The sequence below is a fragment of the Salarias fasciatus genome, chromosome 2, assembly GCF_902148845.1.
Source record: "Salarias fasciatus chromosome 2, fSalaFa1.1, whole genome shotgun sequence".
Classification (NCBI taxonomy): Eukaryota; Metazoa; Chordata; class Actinopteri; order Blenniiformes; family Blenniidae; genus Salarias; species Salarias fasciatus.
This window is the reverse complement of record NC_043746.1, coordinates 10,297,640-10,315,846: the sequence shown is the minus strand read 5'-3', so window position 1 is coordinate 10,315,846 and position 18,207 is coordinate 10,297,640. Positions and strand designations below refer to the sequence as shown.

The 18,207-nt window shown below is 42.5% G+C and overlaps 1 protein-coding gene across 4 annotated transcripts in view; it reads left to right on the top strand.

The window, feature by feature from the left end:
* Positions 1 to 18,207, top strand: part of LOC115399484 (glutamate receptor 3-like) — an 85,586-nt gene that overhangs the window by 46,935 nt on the left and 20,444 nt on the right. For all 4 annotated transcript variants that reach the window (XR_003932651.1, XM_030106902.1, XM_030106894.1 and 1 more), the window contains exons 5-10: positions 10,820 to 10,873; positions 11,838 to 11,999; positions 12,727 to 12,894; positions 13,274 to 13,378; positions 15,440 to 15,544; positions 17,447 to 17,653. Coding sequence is in view for 3 of the 4 variants with exons in the window: in XM_030106902.1 (XP_029962762.1) it covers positions 10,820 to 10,873; positions 11,838 to 11,999; positions 12,727 to 12,894; positions 13,274 to 13,378; positions 15,440 to 15,544; positions 17,447 to 17,653 (801 nt within the window). In the remaining variant the exon portion in view is untranslated. The remainder of the gene's footprint in view (positions 1 to 10,819; positions 10,874 to 11,837; positions 12,000 to 12,726; positions 12,895 to 13,273; positions 13,379 to 15,439; positions 15,545 to 17,446; positions 17,654 to 18,207) is intronic.

Below are 18,207 nucleotides of genomic sequence, written 5' to 3'. Positions count from 1 at the left end.
CAGATGATATCTTGTAATATGCCAATAAAATGCTAATTAAAGTTGTGGCGAGTCAGCTGAGGAGAACCTCTCACCACAATAAAAGCAGCATCTCTGCTAAAGGTTGAGCTGGTTTGTGCCTCCTTTCCAAAACATGTTAAACACAGACAGTCACAAGCAGCAAACATTTTCAGATTTTGTAAATAACATTACGTTTTGTACATCAACCCATCAGCATAAACTCCTCCCGCTATTTTGCACCATCTGGTAGACAAACCCGATATTCCATATTCAAAGGGGAGTCAAAGGCACTCAGTTATTACGTGAAAGTCTAGATTGCAAAAGACCTACACAATGTCCTTCTGGACTCTACAGTCCTTTATCGTGCTCTAAATTTAGCAGGATTTATTTTATGGTATGTCTGCGTTTGCTTTTATTACTGTTTCCAGTTGCAGATACAGCTCCCTGCAGAAGGAAAAATCTTTCAAATCCAACTGTGCTCTGGCTGCTCGGTCAGCATGCTGATAAAGTGTGGAAGAAAAGAAGTCTGCTAGTTAATTGCTGAAGTGGCCCCTTCAATTTGCGAAGTTAATGCCGCCTATATTTCAGTTTCTTGCCGTCAGAAGATGAAAATGATGGCACGGAGCTGCAGTCTGTCTTGAGAATGAGAATTAAAGACAGCTAATTGTTGAACAACCTGATTGCTCTGCTGGCTGTTTGCTTGCTTGCTTGCTTGCTTGTTGCGAAGCCGTATTATTTGAGAATCAGAGAGTGTTGGATTTGCCAGAGAGCCTGAGGTGGAGAGGTCTGAGCGTGAGCAGCCATTTGGAGAGACCACTGATGATGCAGCCTTTTTAATCCTCTTCCCACAGCCTAAAAAAAACCCCACGGTTCCCCCATCACGTCCATTGCCCGAGGAGGAAATGAAAGGTCCACCAGTCCTTGTAGTGGGGGAAACACAATTACCATGAATAGATGAGTGGCTCTTGTGCCATGCATCTCGTCTGCTCGCTCCACCCTGCACCCCTGCCTGCTGCCGCCTGCTTATAAGGCAATCAGCTCCTGAATTGGATTGTGCTCGTTAACATTCATTTAGATATTGGCTTCTCTTTGCCTCACAATATCCCCTCAACGACTGTTAGTTTCACTTGTTTTTTATGAATCTAATTTGACTCCGGAGTCATAGTTTAAAGCAGAATTGCTTTTAGTATTAATTTGCTGTGTCTAATTTAATTCTTGAGCTGCATTCCCCTCCACCCCTCTTCACAATCTGAGGGCTATGCGGAAATCTATTTCATTCCTCTGTTACGAATATGCATCAGCTTTTAAGAGAAGCTCAGAATATTTATTACAAATCATGTGAGGCATATTAGAGGTTGCGTCTTTAATTGCTTTTTCCCCTGCAAACAATAATAAAGGATGCAGGGCGATAATCCGTTTGATGTTTTCCTGCCGTTGTTCCTATTAATGAATGGTGTTCTTTGCTTGGTGAGCTCTTTCTTCTTCACATCTCATCTTTCCGTCATACATTTTCCATCTGAGCATTTTTTTTTTCAGTTCAGAAGAGGAACAGAAAGCACACAGAAGAGTTTACCTTTAAACCAGCACTGTGTCCCGATATGCCCGTTGTTTGCAGAGGAAACCTCAGAATGTGATTTATTTATTTATTTATTTTTTTTTAAAGCTAATTGAAATAATCTGTCTGGCGCTGCCAAGATGGATGAGTCACAGGCATTCAGGGAAGCTGCTGGACTTCACTCTGCAGCTGCCCCCCATTGGGCCACGCCATTATACATTGAAACAGGAATGGACCGTCTCCCATGAGGGCAATCACGCCAAAAACGGCACCCACTGTCAGCTCTGTGGAAACCTGCTGCTTGTCCCTGCTGTTGTAGTTCTGTTAACCAATGATTGCAGACAGATAGACTTTCATTCACGACAGACTGGTGGGAGGATTTAAACCCAACCTGTGCGCCGGGGTCAGTGTGCAGCGTGTCGTAATGTTGTCGACGCGTAGCTTCAATCCGTCAAGGTCACTGCCTGTTGAGAGAGGATCACGAGGCAGAGCTGATCCAGCACGCTGATTACTGGAGGGAAATGGGAAATAGTTTTATGATTTCTGTTGCAGTAATCCCACTGCAGAGTGAACGCCTTTATACCAGGCAATGAAGTTCATGGAGTGTGGAGTTGTCTTGAATAGGCAAGTGTCGAGTTTCCACACGTTGGCACGATTGTTACACACAGAGAGAGAGAGAGAGAGAGAGAGAGAGAGAGAGAGAGAGAGTTAAAAAAAAAATCCATGCTGTTCTTCATTAGCACCACTTTTCATCCAGTCACTGCTAATGCCTCTTTTCAGTGTTTCCGTAATCTGCCTAAACGACTAAAAGGACATCCAGTGGTAGCATATTTACTGAAGTGCCAGACTTAAGGGACACCCTCGAAAACAAGACATCTCACAGGCTTTATCCCTCTACGTCTCAATAATTTCCATCTTCTGCTTCAAAAAAAAAAACTTTACAATTTATCTATATATACTTCTTAACTGTTTAAGTAAACTATAATATACTGGATCTAAAATGAGATCTAGTTTCACAGCTTTATAATGATAAGACATCAATCCTGTACACCTTTAACTCATTTCAGATGCATATATATGAATAAAATCACTATTTTCTTTTGTTTTCTTCCCGGATTTGCCACACCAAGCTATTGCAATCACACCGAAGACGTGACTAGTTTTTACTCTGGATGCTGGGATTCAAACCCCCAAACACACAAGATCAAGACTAAACCCAGTGCAGCAGTTTAATATGGAATTTGGTCTAAAACCTCAAATACACACAGAATTTTTTTTTTCTTTTGCAAGAACACCTTGTCAGATTAAAGGATAACTGCTGCTTGTCTGAAGCAAAGATAATCTAAAAGATGAAGACCTCTGCATGCATCCTCATGTTCAGGTATCATCAGCTGTATTAGCGCAGCGCCACCCTTCACTGCAGCGACACACTGTTAGTGTCCCTGCTGAGAAAATGCTTTGTTTGCCATATGACTGAGGCAAATGTTATTGCTCATTATACACTGGTACATTAGTGAGTAAAAGGTCCTGCAATTACTGACTTAAAGACAACCCACTTTCACTGCTCCGAAAAATTATATCTCAGTGCAACAGGTGGAAATTGTTCATGTCTTTGATATGCATAACTGACGAGAATTAATAAGATTATTTACAAGGACAGAGCAACTGAGCACAGTGAATGATGTGGAGATGTATCTATACACATTCAAACAGCAAGTGCGTGTTATATCGTATAAAAAACATTCAAAGGTAAAATAGATCTAAAAATGGCCATATAAACTGATGAGAAGTAAAGGGAAGGGAACAGCAGACATACACACGAAAGGCTGAAAGAAGAGAGAAAAAAACATTGTTCTTAATTAAATAAAAGTGATTAAACAGTTATTAAATTGGCTGCTCCTCAATTTTCTGGTTGTGCAATCGATTAACAAACTAATTGTTTTAGTCCTGACTTCTCACAAAGGACCGACGGGTTCAGGGAGAACACGGAAACCTCTCGACGTTCCTCTCCTTTAGATGAATCCCATTTTTATGGCTTCATATTTTATTTGTCTTGAAGTAAAAACACAGTAGGGGGGGTATTTGCATACTGCTGCATCAGGACAAGTTTTGTTTACTCCTGTGGAGGCAGAGAGAGAGAGAGAGAGAGAGAGAGAGAGAGAAAGAGAGAAAGAGAGAGAGCCTCCTACAGATTTGTTTTGGGATACTGAGGAGAATGCTACACCCGGGCCATTATCATTTCATGCTGTAACAACCACTCAGGATTTATCACCTATAGGACTTCTCCATCAATACTCCACTGCAGATAAATTAACGCTACGGCTGGCCCTTACTTTCCTGACAAAAATGGGATAGCTTCTGCCAGCTCTGCTCCCTCGAACACATCCAATCAGTGTGTTTCATTGAACCATTTCAGCCACACACAAAGAAGAAAATAGAACTAGGAGCAATGATCGAATATAACTTATTAATTGTTGCTTTTAACAGGGTGTATGTATGTATGATGAGTCTCTGGATTTTCTTGTTTATGTGTTTGATCATGTATATTGCCATTCTCTATGAGACTGCAGCATCTATCTTTATGTTTCTCGCTCGCCCTCTTCCTCCTCCTGGGACTTCTATACTGGAGTGTGCTGAGAGGCAACAACCTGCTCATCACCAGTGTAAAGAGAAGCAGGCAGAAAGGAAGGGGAAAAAAAAAAGAAAAAAGAAAGAAAAAGAAAAGATGGCGTCTGGGACAGGCCCAGGGCAAGCAAGCTGTTCAAAGACAGGCAGACAGTGAGCGCTCCGCCACCCACAAAGCAGCATTTTCATGCGGGAAAGAAAAGAAGAAGGAAAAACAATAAGAAGTGAGAAGGAGTTACCAAAAAAAGAGAGAGGAAAAAAGGAAAAGCGCATCTGGGGATTTGTTAGAACAACATTCCGCCGCCTGTAGAGGCATTAAGGGAGGCCATATTGCCTTCCCAGGGAGAGTTGGAGATTGTCCATTCCCGTCTTTCTGCTCTTGAATACAGAACTCAGAAAATCCACAGTTCAATGTATGACACAGCCTGAAATCTCGGTGTGATATCAAATTTAAAAAAGGGAAGGAAATCTGACCATGGCAGATACGAAGTTGAGGGAGAAAGAGGGAAGAGAGTGAAAAAGGATGATAGATTGCCAGAAGTAGATAAAAAAAAAATAAAAAAAATAAAAAAATCGGCAATAAAAAGAAGGTCCTCAATCAATGTTGTGGATGCCGCGGCGAAAAAACAAGAAAAACAGACACAGATGTAACTGGATTCATGAAAAATCGAAATTAAATCTAAATAAATGTAGTCTGGCGGTCTTTGATTTCCCCCAGTTAGAAGACAGAATCTGCCACATTAAACTCTCTCAGGCATTCAGCGCCGTGATTACTTTGGCTCCGTTTTCAAGTAACATTACCTGACGTGTCTATCAATTTACTTTAAAAGATAGAGACAAGAGAGAAGAGGGGGTAGAAAGTGAGTTAATGTCTCGGCTGATATGAAAGATGCTTCTGATATCTGCATCGGCTTTTCGTCTCCAGGTTGGTGAGAGGACGGCCTGCAGGGAACGTAGCCCCCTTTTTTTTTTGATGCAAAGTTGTGAATACGTAGTGCCTTCAAATCCCTGGCACCAGCCTCAGTTGTTAAGGGCCATTTACTAACTGCGATTATAGAATTAAATGGGATTAAAGTGTTATCATTAAAGGGAATATGACCTGCTGACTCAAGCGCTGAGTGAGAGGCCGAGGCCGGTGAGCTGCGGCTCTCACATTTCAACATGTTGCAGGAGCTGCACGAGAACACACTGCTTAATAATGCAGCGTATAAACCAGAGACACCCTTCTTTACACTATCAGTCTGACAAAATTACCCCGATCAATTTCAGTAAAAAAAAAAAATAAAAAAACAGGGCAGCCCATCTTGGCGTTTCAATGTTTTTGGCACAAAGACGCGAGGGCGTCTGAGCTGCCATGATTCCTTCCTCCAGAGGTATCGAATCTCAAATAGTTCTTGTATCTCAGGGCAATGATAGACATAATCATCTGAATATGAGTCAGGTGTTTCGAGCATGTTCTGCGTTTGGGGGGAGGCCAGCGCTCACGCTCTCTTCAGGGGCATATTCTGCTCCTGCCAAGAAAAGCATCTCGAGCGCAGCCACTGCTGACTGTTAATTAGAAACTACTCCACTGAAAACACTTATACAGCAGCATTAAAGTAAAAAAAAAGAAAAAAAAAAAAAGAAGGGAGACTGAAGGAGGAGGAACGTCCTTTTACATCAAAGCATACAGAGCTTTAATTTACCCTGTTGATCCATTGTATGAGAAGTGGCGCACTTTAGTATCTCTGCAGTCCGAATTAATGTCGCAGTTAACAAAGTGAGTTAATATTCCTCTGCAGCGTTCAGCCCATGATGACTTTAGAAAGTGTTGCTCATTGTTCTCACTTGGATGGCGCATTTAAAGGAAATGCTTTCTGTTTCTCCCGCCGAACAGACAATTGTACCTACACACTGATTCATCAAGCCGGTGAGGCAATTTGTCATGCAGTCAATAGTGGATTAATGGAATAGTTGCTGGGCCGACGATTATCAGCAATTCTGATATTGATTAACTGCTCAAGTTGTTTAGAACAGATAAATGGCCAGAACATAAAGTAATGGTTTGCAGTTTATGAAATGTGAGGTGTTTTTGTTCCGCTTTGTGTCACTCGAAACATAATGCCTTTGGAGAGCAAAGCACTAATTGGACAAAACAACGTATTCAAAGGTATTCCTTTGAAGAAGGACAGTTCTGTTTGTTTCAAGAAGAAATGCATCAGTTGAGTTTTTAAACTAACAATGTTCTATCACACAATAGATAGCTGGACATTGCATGAGAATTCAGCGGTGATCATTTGGAGGATCTATGGAGACGAAGCCGTGAGGAATCCTGAACCAGAGCTGCAGACAGAAGTCTTTTCTCTCAGTCCAGGAAAAGAAGGACAAACATCTCTGCTCTTGTGGACTTAGTAGAGACTGTTAATGTTACATTCGAGGACATGTTCGCTGCTTCTGGCCAGTTAAATATGGCGTTTGCCTGATCTGGTTTTTTCTTCATGGAGTTGGAGCCTAAAAATAATTGCATGGGTATTTGCTTGTCTTTTATATGCCTGGGTGAATGGTATGATATTTACAAACTCTGGGGAACCTATCGTTTTCAGTCAGCCTCTTCCTGCGCTTTGGCAAACTCTGCAGTGTAAAGGTCACTCTTGGAGGAAAACGTTTATTAAAAATGTGTAGCTGTAGTTTTACATTTGGGGCTCTCCGCCTGGCGGTGCCGAGGCGGGATGAGGGTGAAGTCAAGGTCATGCTAGTTGTCTGTCCTCATCAGGCTTTAAAGAAAACTCCAGTCTGCAGAAATGCAGGCTTTTTTTTTTTTCGCCGTCCTTGTGTTGCCGAACAAAAGGTGGTGAAGCTAAGCAAGCGGATCGATGCACAAGAGGTGCACTGTATGAAAAAGAGAAAGTGCATTATTGAAGGGGCAGATGCACTAAACACATTTCTTCTCTTCAGTGTCACTGGGAAAGAAAATAATTGGTTAGTGGGCTTGAGACTGTACAGTTTGTGATCTATGAGAATCTGAGGTAAAACAGAGAAGGGCAAGTATAAATAATGCAACGTGTCTGGATAATTTCTGAAAAGTCAAGACAAATGATCGATAAATACTGGTTTTTACCTGAAGCTGATTTGCAAAAGCTGCAGTCGTAAAATGTTTTTTGAGCAACATTTAGTTTGATTTGTGTTCAGATAGCACAAAGCCAGCAGGAGGGCGGGCCACTTGACAAATCCACCACAAAACATTAAAGATGAGAGATTTTATAAAGACATAAAACTCAGTCCGAACAGCTTGCACAAAGACATCTGAATATATTTCCAGTCTTCCAATCTCACATAAATATTGTTTATACTAATTCTGTGTTATTACTTTAATAAATTGGATTTTAAAAAGAAATTTAGCAAACAACGGTTGTTTTTATGAATAGAATTCGAAGATGGTCACAGCCTAAATTATGCGAGAGCCCGCGGCGCATCTCAACCACAAAATGTGTCCGTCTCCACTGGAGTCGTGTCTTGCCGTCTGCCTAATTAAAGAGATTGAGGGGGAATGGTCTGTGTGTTCTGGCCGGAGGTTCTGTGTGTCTCTCTGCCATCAGTGTCTTGCTGCGCTCCATCCCAAGGTTGCTGCTCGCAGCCGCTGCCAGGCCGGCTGTGAGCCGGGCGCCGTGGGCAGGTGGCGAGCGCTTCCTCCGCCCGGCTCCAGGTGCAGGTGTGAGGAGGCTTACGGCCAGAGTCAAGGTCGGCGCACGGGGAAGGAGTGCGGAGCCGCAAGGTCTCGTACAAAAAAAAAAAAAAAAAACAGCAGTGCTTTCAGAGGAACTTGCGGACAGAGAGGTCAAACAAACTATTGCAATTTGAAATCTTATCAGACTAAATGAAGAACTTTGTGTGAATGTGACTAACTTTCGGGGCTGTTAATCAGTGGAAGAAGCTCTAAAATACAAACTGGATTTTTTTTTTTTTTTTTTTTTTCCACATATTCTGCATTTACAAATAATACATGTATTTGACAAATTCAACCAAGAGCCAGGAGGGGAGCAGTCAAAGATAAACTACAATGAAAACTATCCCCACAAAAAAAAAAAATTCACATAATTACTTAATAAAATAAGTGCAAGAGAAAGAAAAGAAAGAAAAGTTACGAGATTCCTGATATTGTTACTGGGTACGTTATCTTTTCTATTGGGGAAATAATTTGATTTCACACTTTTTTTCCTTGATTGAATACGGATCAGATTTAATTTTGAGGAAGACACTTCGAGGTTTGGTGTTAACTTTTGCTTTAAAGGAGAATTCAGGGTGCCAGACACCACAGTAGGTGAACAGGAGGTTCAAAACAGAAATCAACTGACCACAGTAACACAGTCCTCAAGATCACAGGTGAGAAAGAGAAAGTCCAAACATGCAAAACACAGACTGAGACACTACAAAGAGCTGCTAACACACATTAAGACTAAACACTAAATAGCACAAGCACCAGGTGAAGACAGTCACACACTCAGGTACAGCTGAAACACATCAGGGATTGATCAAACATGAAGAGAGGAAGTCAAGAGCCTGAAATGAGAAACAGTCAGAAACTCAAATTCTGTATCATGACACTAATATTCATCAGTCTTTTGGTTTACTGCAGTGCGAGGTAGAGGTGGAGTGAATTTTAAAGCTTGACATTTGGGTTGAATACATGTAGTTAACTGATGGTTAATCCCTTTATTTGTCCCTCATTGAAAGATCTGCAAATCAAACTTCATCAAATTAGTGCTGTTTAAAGTTGTTGAAAAATATTACAGTGGGTTGCTTTTCATCTTAAATCTCAGCTAAAAACAAGCCAAATCATCCATATGAAAAAATCACTTTTGTGATAGAAGAAGTTTGGATTTCTGAAAAACTAATCCAGTCTTTTTGAAGATTACACAATAACGCTTAAAGGCGACACAAAGAGTGCAAATTTACAAACCCTACAAAATCCTGCACAGCCTGATCAGCCTCAGTGTTTCTGTGACTATTACTGTTGGTAGTTTGGACAAAAACAAAACAAAAAAAAAAAACTTTCCAAATGCGTTCACTTTATTTAAATAGCATTCATAAATTAGTCTCCACCTTCTGTAAAAGTGTTGAAGGGTTTTTTTTTTTTTTTTTTTTTTTCCCCCAGTAATGTGTCTGTCATTAGGATCAAATTGACGGTTCCTAAAAGCACACTCCAGCTATTTTCTGCATTATAATCAGCTCATTTCCCCTTTGTTTCTCTTTCACTTTCTTGGTTTGCTGCTCGTCTGTCTGACATCCTGCAGTGTGGGAACTTTAAAGCCTTAATGATGGGGAGGCTGTCAGAGAACGCTGACCCGCCCGAGCAGCTTGATAGTCTGAGTGAAGGGCTTTGTGTGTTTGTGCTCCCTCGTGCGCCGCGCTTTGTGAAAAGAAACAATACCGTCTCTCCCCCCCCTTCGTGGACAACCTTCAGATGTCCACGAGGAGGGGGAAACAAGTGGTTTACTTAATTTTGAAGGGCGCTCGGTCCGAGATTGGTTAATTGTTTGGGGCTGCCACGCTTCAAGTGCAGCGAGGTCGGTGGAAATTAGCGTAGGTGAATTTAAAAAGCCGTGACCGTCGATGAAACGGGAGAAAACGAAAAACGTTCTTCAAAGATTTTTTTTTTTTTTTCACCTCGAGACGAGCGCTTTTCATCACGCTCTCCTGCTCAGCGGGAATGTTGTAAATGATCCACAGTAACAAATATCTGACATATCCTCAGCTGAACACACACACGCACACACACACACACACACACACACACACACACACACACACACACACACCAAAAGATGACAAACTGACAGTTTGTTTTTGTGACAGAGCCAGGACATGTGCAAACATGCTGATTTTGCTGTAAACTTGTGTTGCCGTGTTTGTAGACCGCAGATGAAAACCGAGACGCGGATGACGAGTTCCTGCATGGCAGCAGCTCAGAAGTCCATTGGCAACAGACTGCAACCTCATAAATAACAGACCTCATGAGGCTCGGTCAAGAAAAAAAAAAAAAAAAAAAAGGGAGAGGAAAAAGCCTCGTCGGGCATGTAATGCGCAGAAAGCTACGTTCACTATTGGATTTATCTGCAGGTCCAGAACAAAAAGAGGAAGAAAATGTGAAATAAAAGGCAGCATATGGTTAGTGCCACAGTGATGGAATGGTTTAGAACACCGCTTACTATTTTCAGACAAGCCGCGTGGGTTGAAACATGCTGTTATGCTCCAAAGGTGTGATATTTTCAAAGCGGGGAGAGAGATCTACATCTTACTGTCTCACTGTACATTCCTTTGAAATAGTTTTTTTTTTTTCCAGCTTCCACCTTCTGTCCAGCAGTTTCCGGGACCGCATCATGAATGACTTCAAAGTGAGCAGAATATTCAAGGATGCTCACGTTGTTCCTGTTTCTCCCTCATTATGTATTCCTCCTTAATGAACACTTCCTCTAACTTCTTTTGTTATTCCGCAGGAGACTTTGCTCTGTTTAAACTTTTGTGGCATCCTGTGTGCGCTTGCAGGACGCCGCCGCACTTCTCTGTCGTCGCCGTTCGCGACAGCCACAGCTCTTAGCTCTCATCTCATGGGTGGTTTGCTGTATTGATGGTTTTTTTTTTTCTTCTTTTTTCCTCCCATAGGTTGTGACCCTGGGGAAGAACAGTCGTGGTTACCACTACATTCTGGCCAATCTTGTGAGTAATAACCGTGGAGCTCCCCCGAGAGCGAGTGGGACTTTCTTTTTGCTGCATGCGCGAGAACTTAGTCTCAGCCGTGAGCTGAAATGTGCACGCACAATAAGTGGATTAAAGGCTTTTGTATGAAATCAGAAAAAGAAAAACTGGCTTGTGTGTGTTTTGTTTTTCTCCCTATATATGTATATAGGGCTTCTTACATTTACTGCCTGCTCTTCTTAAAACACTCCCGCAGTCATGCTTCCTATGAATGTCTTCATAAGTCCTCTTGCTAAAATGTAAATGAGAGTCTTGGGCAATCAATAAACACATTTTTTAAGTTATGTTTTTAAACTATTTTCCCACACTCTGAGGAAAGAAACACTTAGCCGTGGTATTAGCATGGGAGTTTGAAAGTGAAGGCCGGCGCTGCTCTCGCTCGCGATCCCCCGCCGCCTTTTCTCTGACTTCACAAGATGTGATTATGCAGCAGTCAGACACATGTCCTTGCACACCATGACACAATGCTGAACTTAAAAAAACAGCAATTTGACCATAAAAAGAAATACCTGTCACGGCTTCAGGGTGAAGACGGGAATTTAAAAGCAGCTGGAACAGCACAGGCTTTCGAAATGCATTAGAAAATGTTATTTTGCTGAATGAAAGTAGGCCAGCTGGTTCAAGTGAAACATTTTGATGTTACATGATATGACGCAGTACTTACTGGCTGGTTGTTTATCTGGAAATGAATTTGGGTAACACCACAAAGTGTGAATAGAAACATTAGCCTCAGTGTAATGTCAAACACATGCTGGCTTCTCGTGCGGCACAGGATTTTTTTAATAAAATGCACCTTGCTCACAGCCAGAATAGTTGCAAATATTTTGTGGTTCTTTGCCCCAGGTTATATTAAAAAACAAAAACCTCAAAGACAAACAAGTTATGTGAATTTCCTCCTTTCCAATTTCCCTCTTTTGTCTCACAGGGATTTTCTAATGTGAGCCTGGACAAAGTCTTCGCCGGTGGAGCCAACATTTCAGGGTTTCAGATAGTCAACCCTGAGAACCCGATAGTGCAGCAGTTTATGCAGCGCTGGGAGCGGCTAGATGAAAGAGAATTCCCAGAAGCCCGAAACGCTCCTCTGAAGGTACCGTGCATGCCAGGCCTTTCACTGTGCATGCAGAGTGTAACGATCATCCCTTCTGAAGTGCTCTCTATCGGTTCGTCTCCTCTCATCCTCTGTTTGCCTTTGTCATTCTCCCGTCCTCCCACCCCTTCGCTTCCCCCGTCCTTTGCTTTGCATCTCTCACAGCAATCGATATATTGATAGGCACTGCAAGCCAAGGTTATATTGCAGCTTCAATTTACATCTAATTAAACAATGATCAAGAAAGAAATGGATTTTGAATGGCATTTAATTAGATTTTGTCATGGTGCAGTGGTCAACAAACAAGTGGCTCAACCCTCAGTGGTGAAAAGGTCAGACGAAGTTGCAGGGGAAGTGCGTGAGAGATAAACTCAGGCGTTAATTCTCTCCTTTCTTCCCATTCGCACGAAAAGTTTTGAAAGAGGTCGCAGCCCCCAGATAGTCCCGGCTTTTTTTCCATTCCAATCCGTCTAATCAAACGTGTTTTTAATCATAAGCAAAGCGTCAGAGCTCACACGCACCGCAGCCACGCCAAATTGACCTGCAGGCGCTGACTGCCCCAATTTTACGCTCTCATTTTAACAGCTTTACTACAAAAACAGTCGTCTCATCTTATCTTTTTGCCTCCCGCCATGTTTTTTGTGTCACTGTGTGTTCCGCTGTGCTTCATTGTTATTGTTTGCTTTGTTTTGCTGTTTTTATTCTCCCCTGTGTTTCCTCCGTACAGTACACTTCAGCTCTGACCCACGACGCCATCCTGGTGATCGCGGAGGCCTTCAGGTACCTGCGGCGCCAGCGTGTGGACGTCTCTCGCAGAGGCAGCGCCGGGGACTGTCTGGCCAATCCCGCTGTACCGTGGAGCCAGGGCATAGACATCGAGAGAGCGCTGAAAACGGTGAGGGAGGGGAGGAAGGGATGGGGGGGGGTAAGTTGAAAAATAAAGAAAAGGCTGGAAGAAGTGAAGCAGAGATAGTGAGCGAGAGTGTGATAAAGATGGAAAGTGACAGAGAGAAGGGAAGAGAGTGCAAAAGCTATTCTCCTCCCTCTGCCTCCAGATATCTCTGCACAGCGCTCACTCAAATCCAGGCCCTCATTACCATAAAACTACATATTTTATTAAAGCGTATCCAGTTCATCATTTGATTAACAGACTACGTGCACTCTAGCAGCTCCATGGACACGAGCACCTTAATAGCAGCTATATGATATATGCAAAGGCATGACTGTTGTACATTCTATGTGTGTGTGTGTGTGTGTGTGTGTGTGTCCGTCAGGTCCAAGTTCAGGGTATGACCGGGAACATCCAGTTTGATAACTATGGCCGCCGGACCAACTACACCATAGATGTTTATGAGATGAAAACAGGTGGGCCAAGAAAGGTAAGACCGACCAGCGCCCTCGTTGAGCTCTCATCCATCATTTGTCAAATCACGAGCTGATCCAGGAAGTCTTTATTAAAACGCTGCTAAAAGCTGTCACACATCAAACTGCGGTTAATTACTTGTCAGAAAATGTGGGGTTCTGCCAAAAAAGTCATTTTAAATAATCGTTAGCGGCTATACTGGAGAGCAAGACGTATCGACCACATGTTCAGGTCCGCGAAACCTCACTGTTATGGAGCAAAATATGGTGTGTGTGGGGAAGTGGAAAATCACTTCTTCTTTTAAAAAAAAAAAAAAAAAAAAACTCTTATTTCATTTATTAAAATCTATACGGAGGGTTTTTGCATTCATGTGGGGACAGCAGGGATGTGAGGACAGCAGAGAACAGCTTCCTTATTACCTTCCTTAGCAGCACTGATGAGCTGTTCCGAGCATTACAAGCCCCACAAATCAAACTCAGTCCGCAATCTGATAGCTAAAACTGCCCTATCAAAAGAATGATATAAGACTATTTCGTTGCCGTGGGACAGCACAGATATGATTTTTTTTTTTTTGGCCCTCTGCTGACAGTAATTACCATTCAAATAACCAATTATTGTAAAGGGGATTCAAGAATTCCTCTGGCTCCTCTTCAAAATGGTAATTCCCGGTGGTACATTCACGTTATAAACAGTACCATATGACGACCTCTGGTTTTATTTCCTAACCTCGCCGAGTTCCAAGAGACAGCTGTGAATTTCTCGTTAGCCGGATAAGTGTGGGCTCAGTCTGATATGATGTGTGATTATGCCGCCTGCCTCCCAAAGCCCACACTTCAATTAGCATATAGCATAGCCCCTTGCAGCCGCTTCCCGCACCGCTACATGGAGGATGAGAAAGCAGGGAGAGCGATGGAGAAAAGGAGGTCAGCGGGAGAGTGAGGGAGCGAGGGAAGATGAGACAAGCTGGGCACGGCACTTTGTCAGGACCTGCAGCCCGAGTCACCCCAGTGACAGTTAGAGGATGAAGGTTCTTAGCCGGGACTGTCACCGGTGATGTATGGGCTGATATCTGTCCCAGCTGCTTTGGGGTGAAACCAGGACGTTGCCTCTGGAGCCGCTCTCCGCAGCACAGATCCCAAACAGTCGTCTCCCCCGAGCGGCGCTACTCAAATATCGCTGTCGAACAAGAGCCGGGAGTAAACATTTCCCAACGCTGGCAAGTCTGCAAAAACTGCAACCGCCGCAGTAACCACTGTTTGGTGCTAAAGTCTGAGAAATGTGCTGCTTTCTAGCGCCTCCATTTGGTGCAGGGACTCGGTGCACTGCTGTACACCTGCGTGTCCGAAACATTTCAAGATCTGAGGCGAAAATAAATAAATAAATGCAGACCAGATGTGAAGGGGGGAAGCCTCGCCAGCAACAGTTAGACTATTGGCAACAACATATGCAACATGTTTCATCGTGAGCCAGAGCGGCCATTATTTCAGATGGGCAAACAAACACTTGACATTGGTCTGACTTGAGCATCTGCACAGCAGAATGTAGAGTAACCGAATTAGCAGGACTGTGCGGCGGAGAAACTGTCGAGCCACTGGAATATTATGCTAAATTATTAAATGTGTGTGCAGTTCACAGGCCCGAATATCAATTATTTACTACAAAACCTGGGAAGCTGAAGGTGGGAGGGAGTGGAGTTGTCAGCCATATGCTCATATATTGCACCGTAGTGATTGGATTCTGCATATTCGGCTGTTTGAACTGCTCAATGAAGCCAGTGATATCGGTGTAATCATAACACTTAACTGCATGTTGATTTTAGGAGCATAAACTCTGTCGTCCATGCTTAGGTTAATAGGATATTTATGTTATTCTGGTGTGATTATTGGATTTTTCTCATTCGCATCTGTACTGGTTGAACTTCAGGGCGGAGGCAGCAGGACTCTGTGAAATGGAGTTTGCTGTATTAATGAGCAACGCGTCATTTTAGTTGCCAGTAACACTTAATAGTTAACACTTAATTTCACTTATATAGTGAACTGATTAGCCTCTATCACTGACCACTCTTTTCTCTTTGCAGATTGGGTACTGGAACGAGTACACGCGATTTGTAAATATAATGGACCCGCAGGTCTCCAACGACTCCTCAGTGGAAAACCGAACGATTGTGGTCACTACTATTATGGTACACTTTCCATGCAGTTTTAAATGTTTCACTTATTCTGCCACTCAAGGTCATGGTGTTGATTCCAATGAGTGATACATTCTGTCCTGGGCGGGTAGAACCACATCTTTTTTGTGTTGCTTTCCATCCACTCACTACATGTTGAAACAGTCGGTCCGACCGTGGGGAGTGTTTCAACTGTATCTGTGTGGGTGTCAAAGCATTTTGATTTTCCATACTTCAGTGGCCTGTCGTAGCAGTGACATCACAATAATGGTATAAATGATTATGGTTGAGTCCATCAATTACAAAAAGCATACAAACGCATACGTAAGTAGACCTGTCTGTCCTCATCAAGTAAATGTTCAATGACACTTGGGATAGACTGGCCGCAGAATGACCACAGAATGATACTGCAATGGTGTTCCAAGCAGGGCAAAGCAAAATAAAGAGTATTGGAGGGGGATATGAAGGTGTGGTATTTTCCCTTGTTATTGCTTCTCCAATCTATTTTGCATTGCTCTTCCGTGTGTTCTGTGTTGAAGTATACATAACTTCCTGTCAAAGTGCTGAAAGAGGATTATTTTATTGGTATTTTTCAAGTCTGTAGGATGATAAACATGAAACAAGTTGTAGATTTATTTTCCATAAATAGTATAAACACAGCTAAATGTATGAGGAGATTTCGACAGCAACCATTGCAACTGTATTTACTGACTGCACAATAGAGCTATAATTGCCTGATCAAGTATCTCATCCTTTGCAAACATTTCTTAATCATAAAGGAAAAAATGTTCAGAAAATGATAACTTTCTCCTGAAATCATTCAGTTTCATTTGTATTCCAAGCAATAAACAAGCATCGCCCGATAGACAAGCAGAAACGTTACACATCTCCAGATGAGAAATACAGTCGGGAGGTAAACATGTGTAAACTACAGGGAAATATTCAGTGGATCCAAGGTGAGGGGATACGTTCAGCACAGAACAAACAAACCATTGCTCTCCTACTTGCACTCTAATTGTGTGTGGCTGTAATGACAATGCCTGCTCTCCCGAGCAGTCAGACTGTTTGATAATGATGATGATGATGATGTGCTCAGTACGAGAAAAGACGAGCAGCTTCAGCGGTTTGGAAAGGAGAGTAAAACTAGCACGCTCCTGCTCTCCTGATATAGATTATTTTAATTCCATTTTTTAATCATTATTATTATTAATAAAGTACTTTTTGCATTATTTTTTTCTGAATAGCAATTACTGGCTCTTTTGTTTATTTTTGTTTTTTTTTTTTTATTTCATCTGATTCCTTTTTGTTTGGAATGAACTAGCCTTTAAATTTTGCATTAGTGCAATGTGCTTGAATATGTTGGGATAGTATGGGCACTCTCTGATCCCTCTCCTGTCACTGGCATTTACTTATGAAACCCATCCCCATTCCCATCCACACCCACCTGTGCTGACCCACACCTTCTCAATGACTCCCACCCTATCAAAAGTCAGTCTGGCCTTCTGTGTTCTCCTGGAGAAATGACTTTTTACCCCCTGCTGTTATGGAAATCTATGTTGTCTCTATTCAATGACCATTGGTGACGATGCCAGAGCTGCACCCTTTGGATCAAACTGGGGTCGGGCACATTGGGCTCGGTGTCTGCTGGCTGTGCGACCATGTGATCACGCTGCTGTTATCAGTGCATAATTGTGCATTCACAGGGCATCCTGTGAATGCACAACTGCATGGATGTGGTTAAAACAGCTTATAATGTTTTCAGTCTGTGAGTACATGTGAGTGTGGGTGTGTGTGTGTGTGTGTGTGAGAGAGAGAGTGTGCACGAACACATATGGGTGCATGTCTGCATATTTCTGTATAACTGAATCCGTGCGAAGGCATGGGAGTGAATAAACCAGCGTGTGTTTGAATCAACAGGAAGCTCCTTATGTGATGTACAAGAAAAATTATATGCATCTGGAGGGGAATGACAGATATGAAGGCTACTGCGTCGATTTAGCATCTGAGATTGCCAAACATGTTGGAATTAAGTACAAACTGTCTATAGTAATGGATGGAAAGTACGGAGCCCGAGACCCTGACACCAAGACGTGGAACGGGATGGTGGGTGAACTGGTCTACGGGGTGAGTACTGGGAGTCTCGATTTCACTGATTACATGACAGTTTGCAAGGAACTTCAACATGAGAGGAGATCTCATTTTTCTGTCTTAAGGTTATCACCAACCCGTTGTGAACTCATCAGCTTTTGCCCAGTTCAAAGTGTAATGCTGTGTGCGGACGCTCAGCTGCGAGTGAATTTGTCAAACGCAGCCTCAAGCATTGGGGAGTTGGTGATCGCCTTGAGACGGAGAAAATGAAATCATTTCTCAGTGCTGTTCATTGCAATTAATCCTTCTTGCTTAGCCTAGAACGCTCTCTCTTTCTTGCAGTGGAAACGGAGGTAGGTACATGAAAACAATAAGTCCATATGGCAAACATACTGTAATCACTTTGATGAATGAAAGACTGTACGCCTTTGAAGTGAATGTGTAATTATGTTCGATGTTTCATGTGTATGATGAATATGCCACATTGTAAATTCACAGCTGAGAAAATCGGCCTCAGAATCGACAGCTAAATGGCGGTTTGCGGTTTGGGAACAACAACATCCATATGTGTTGCGCTCCATAAAGGTTGA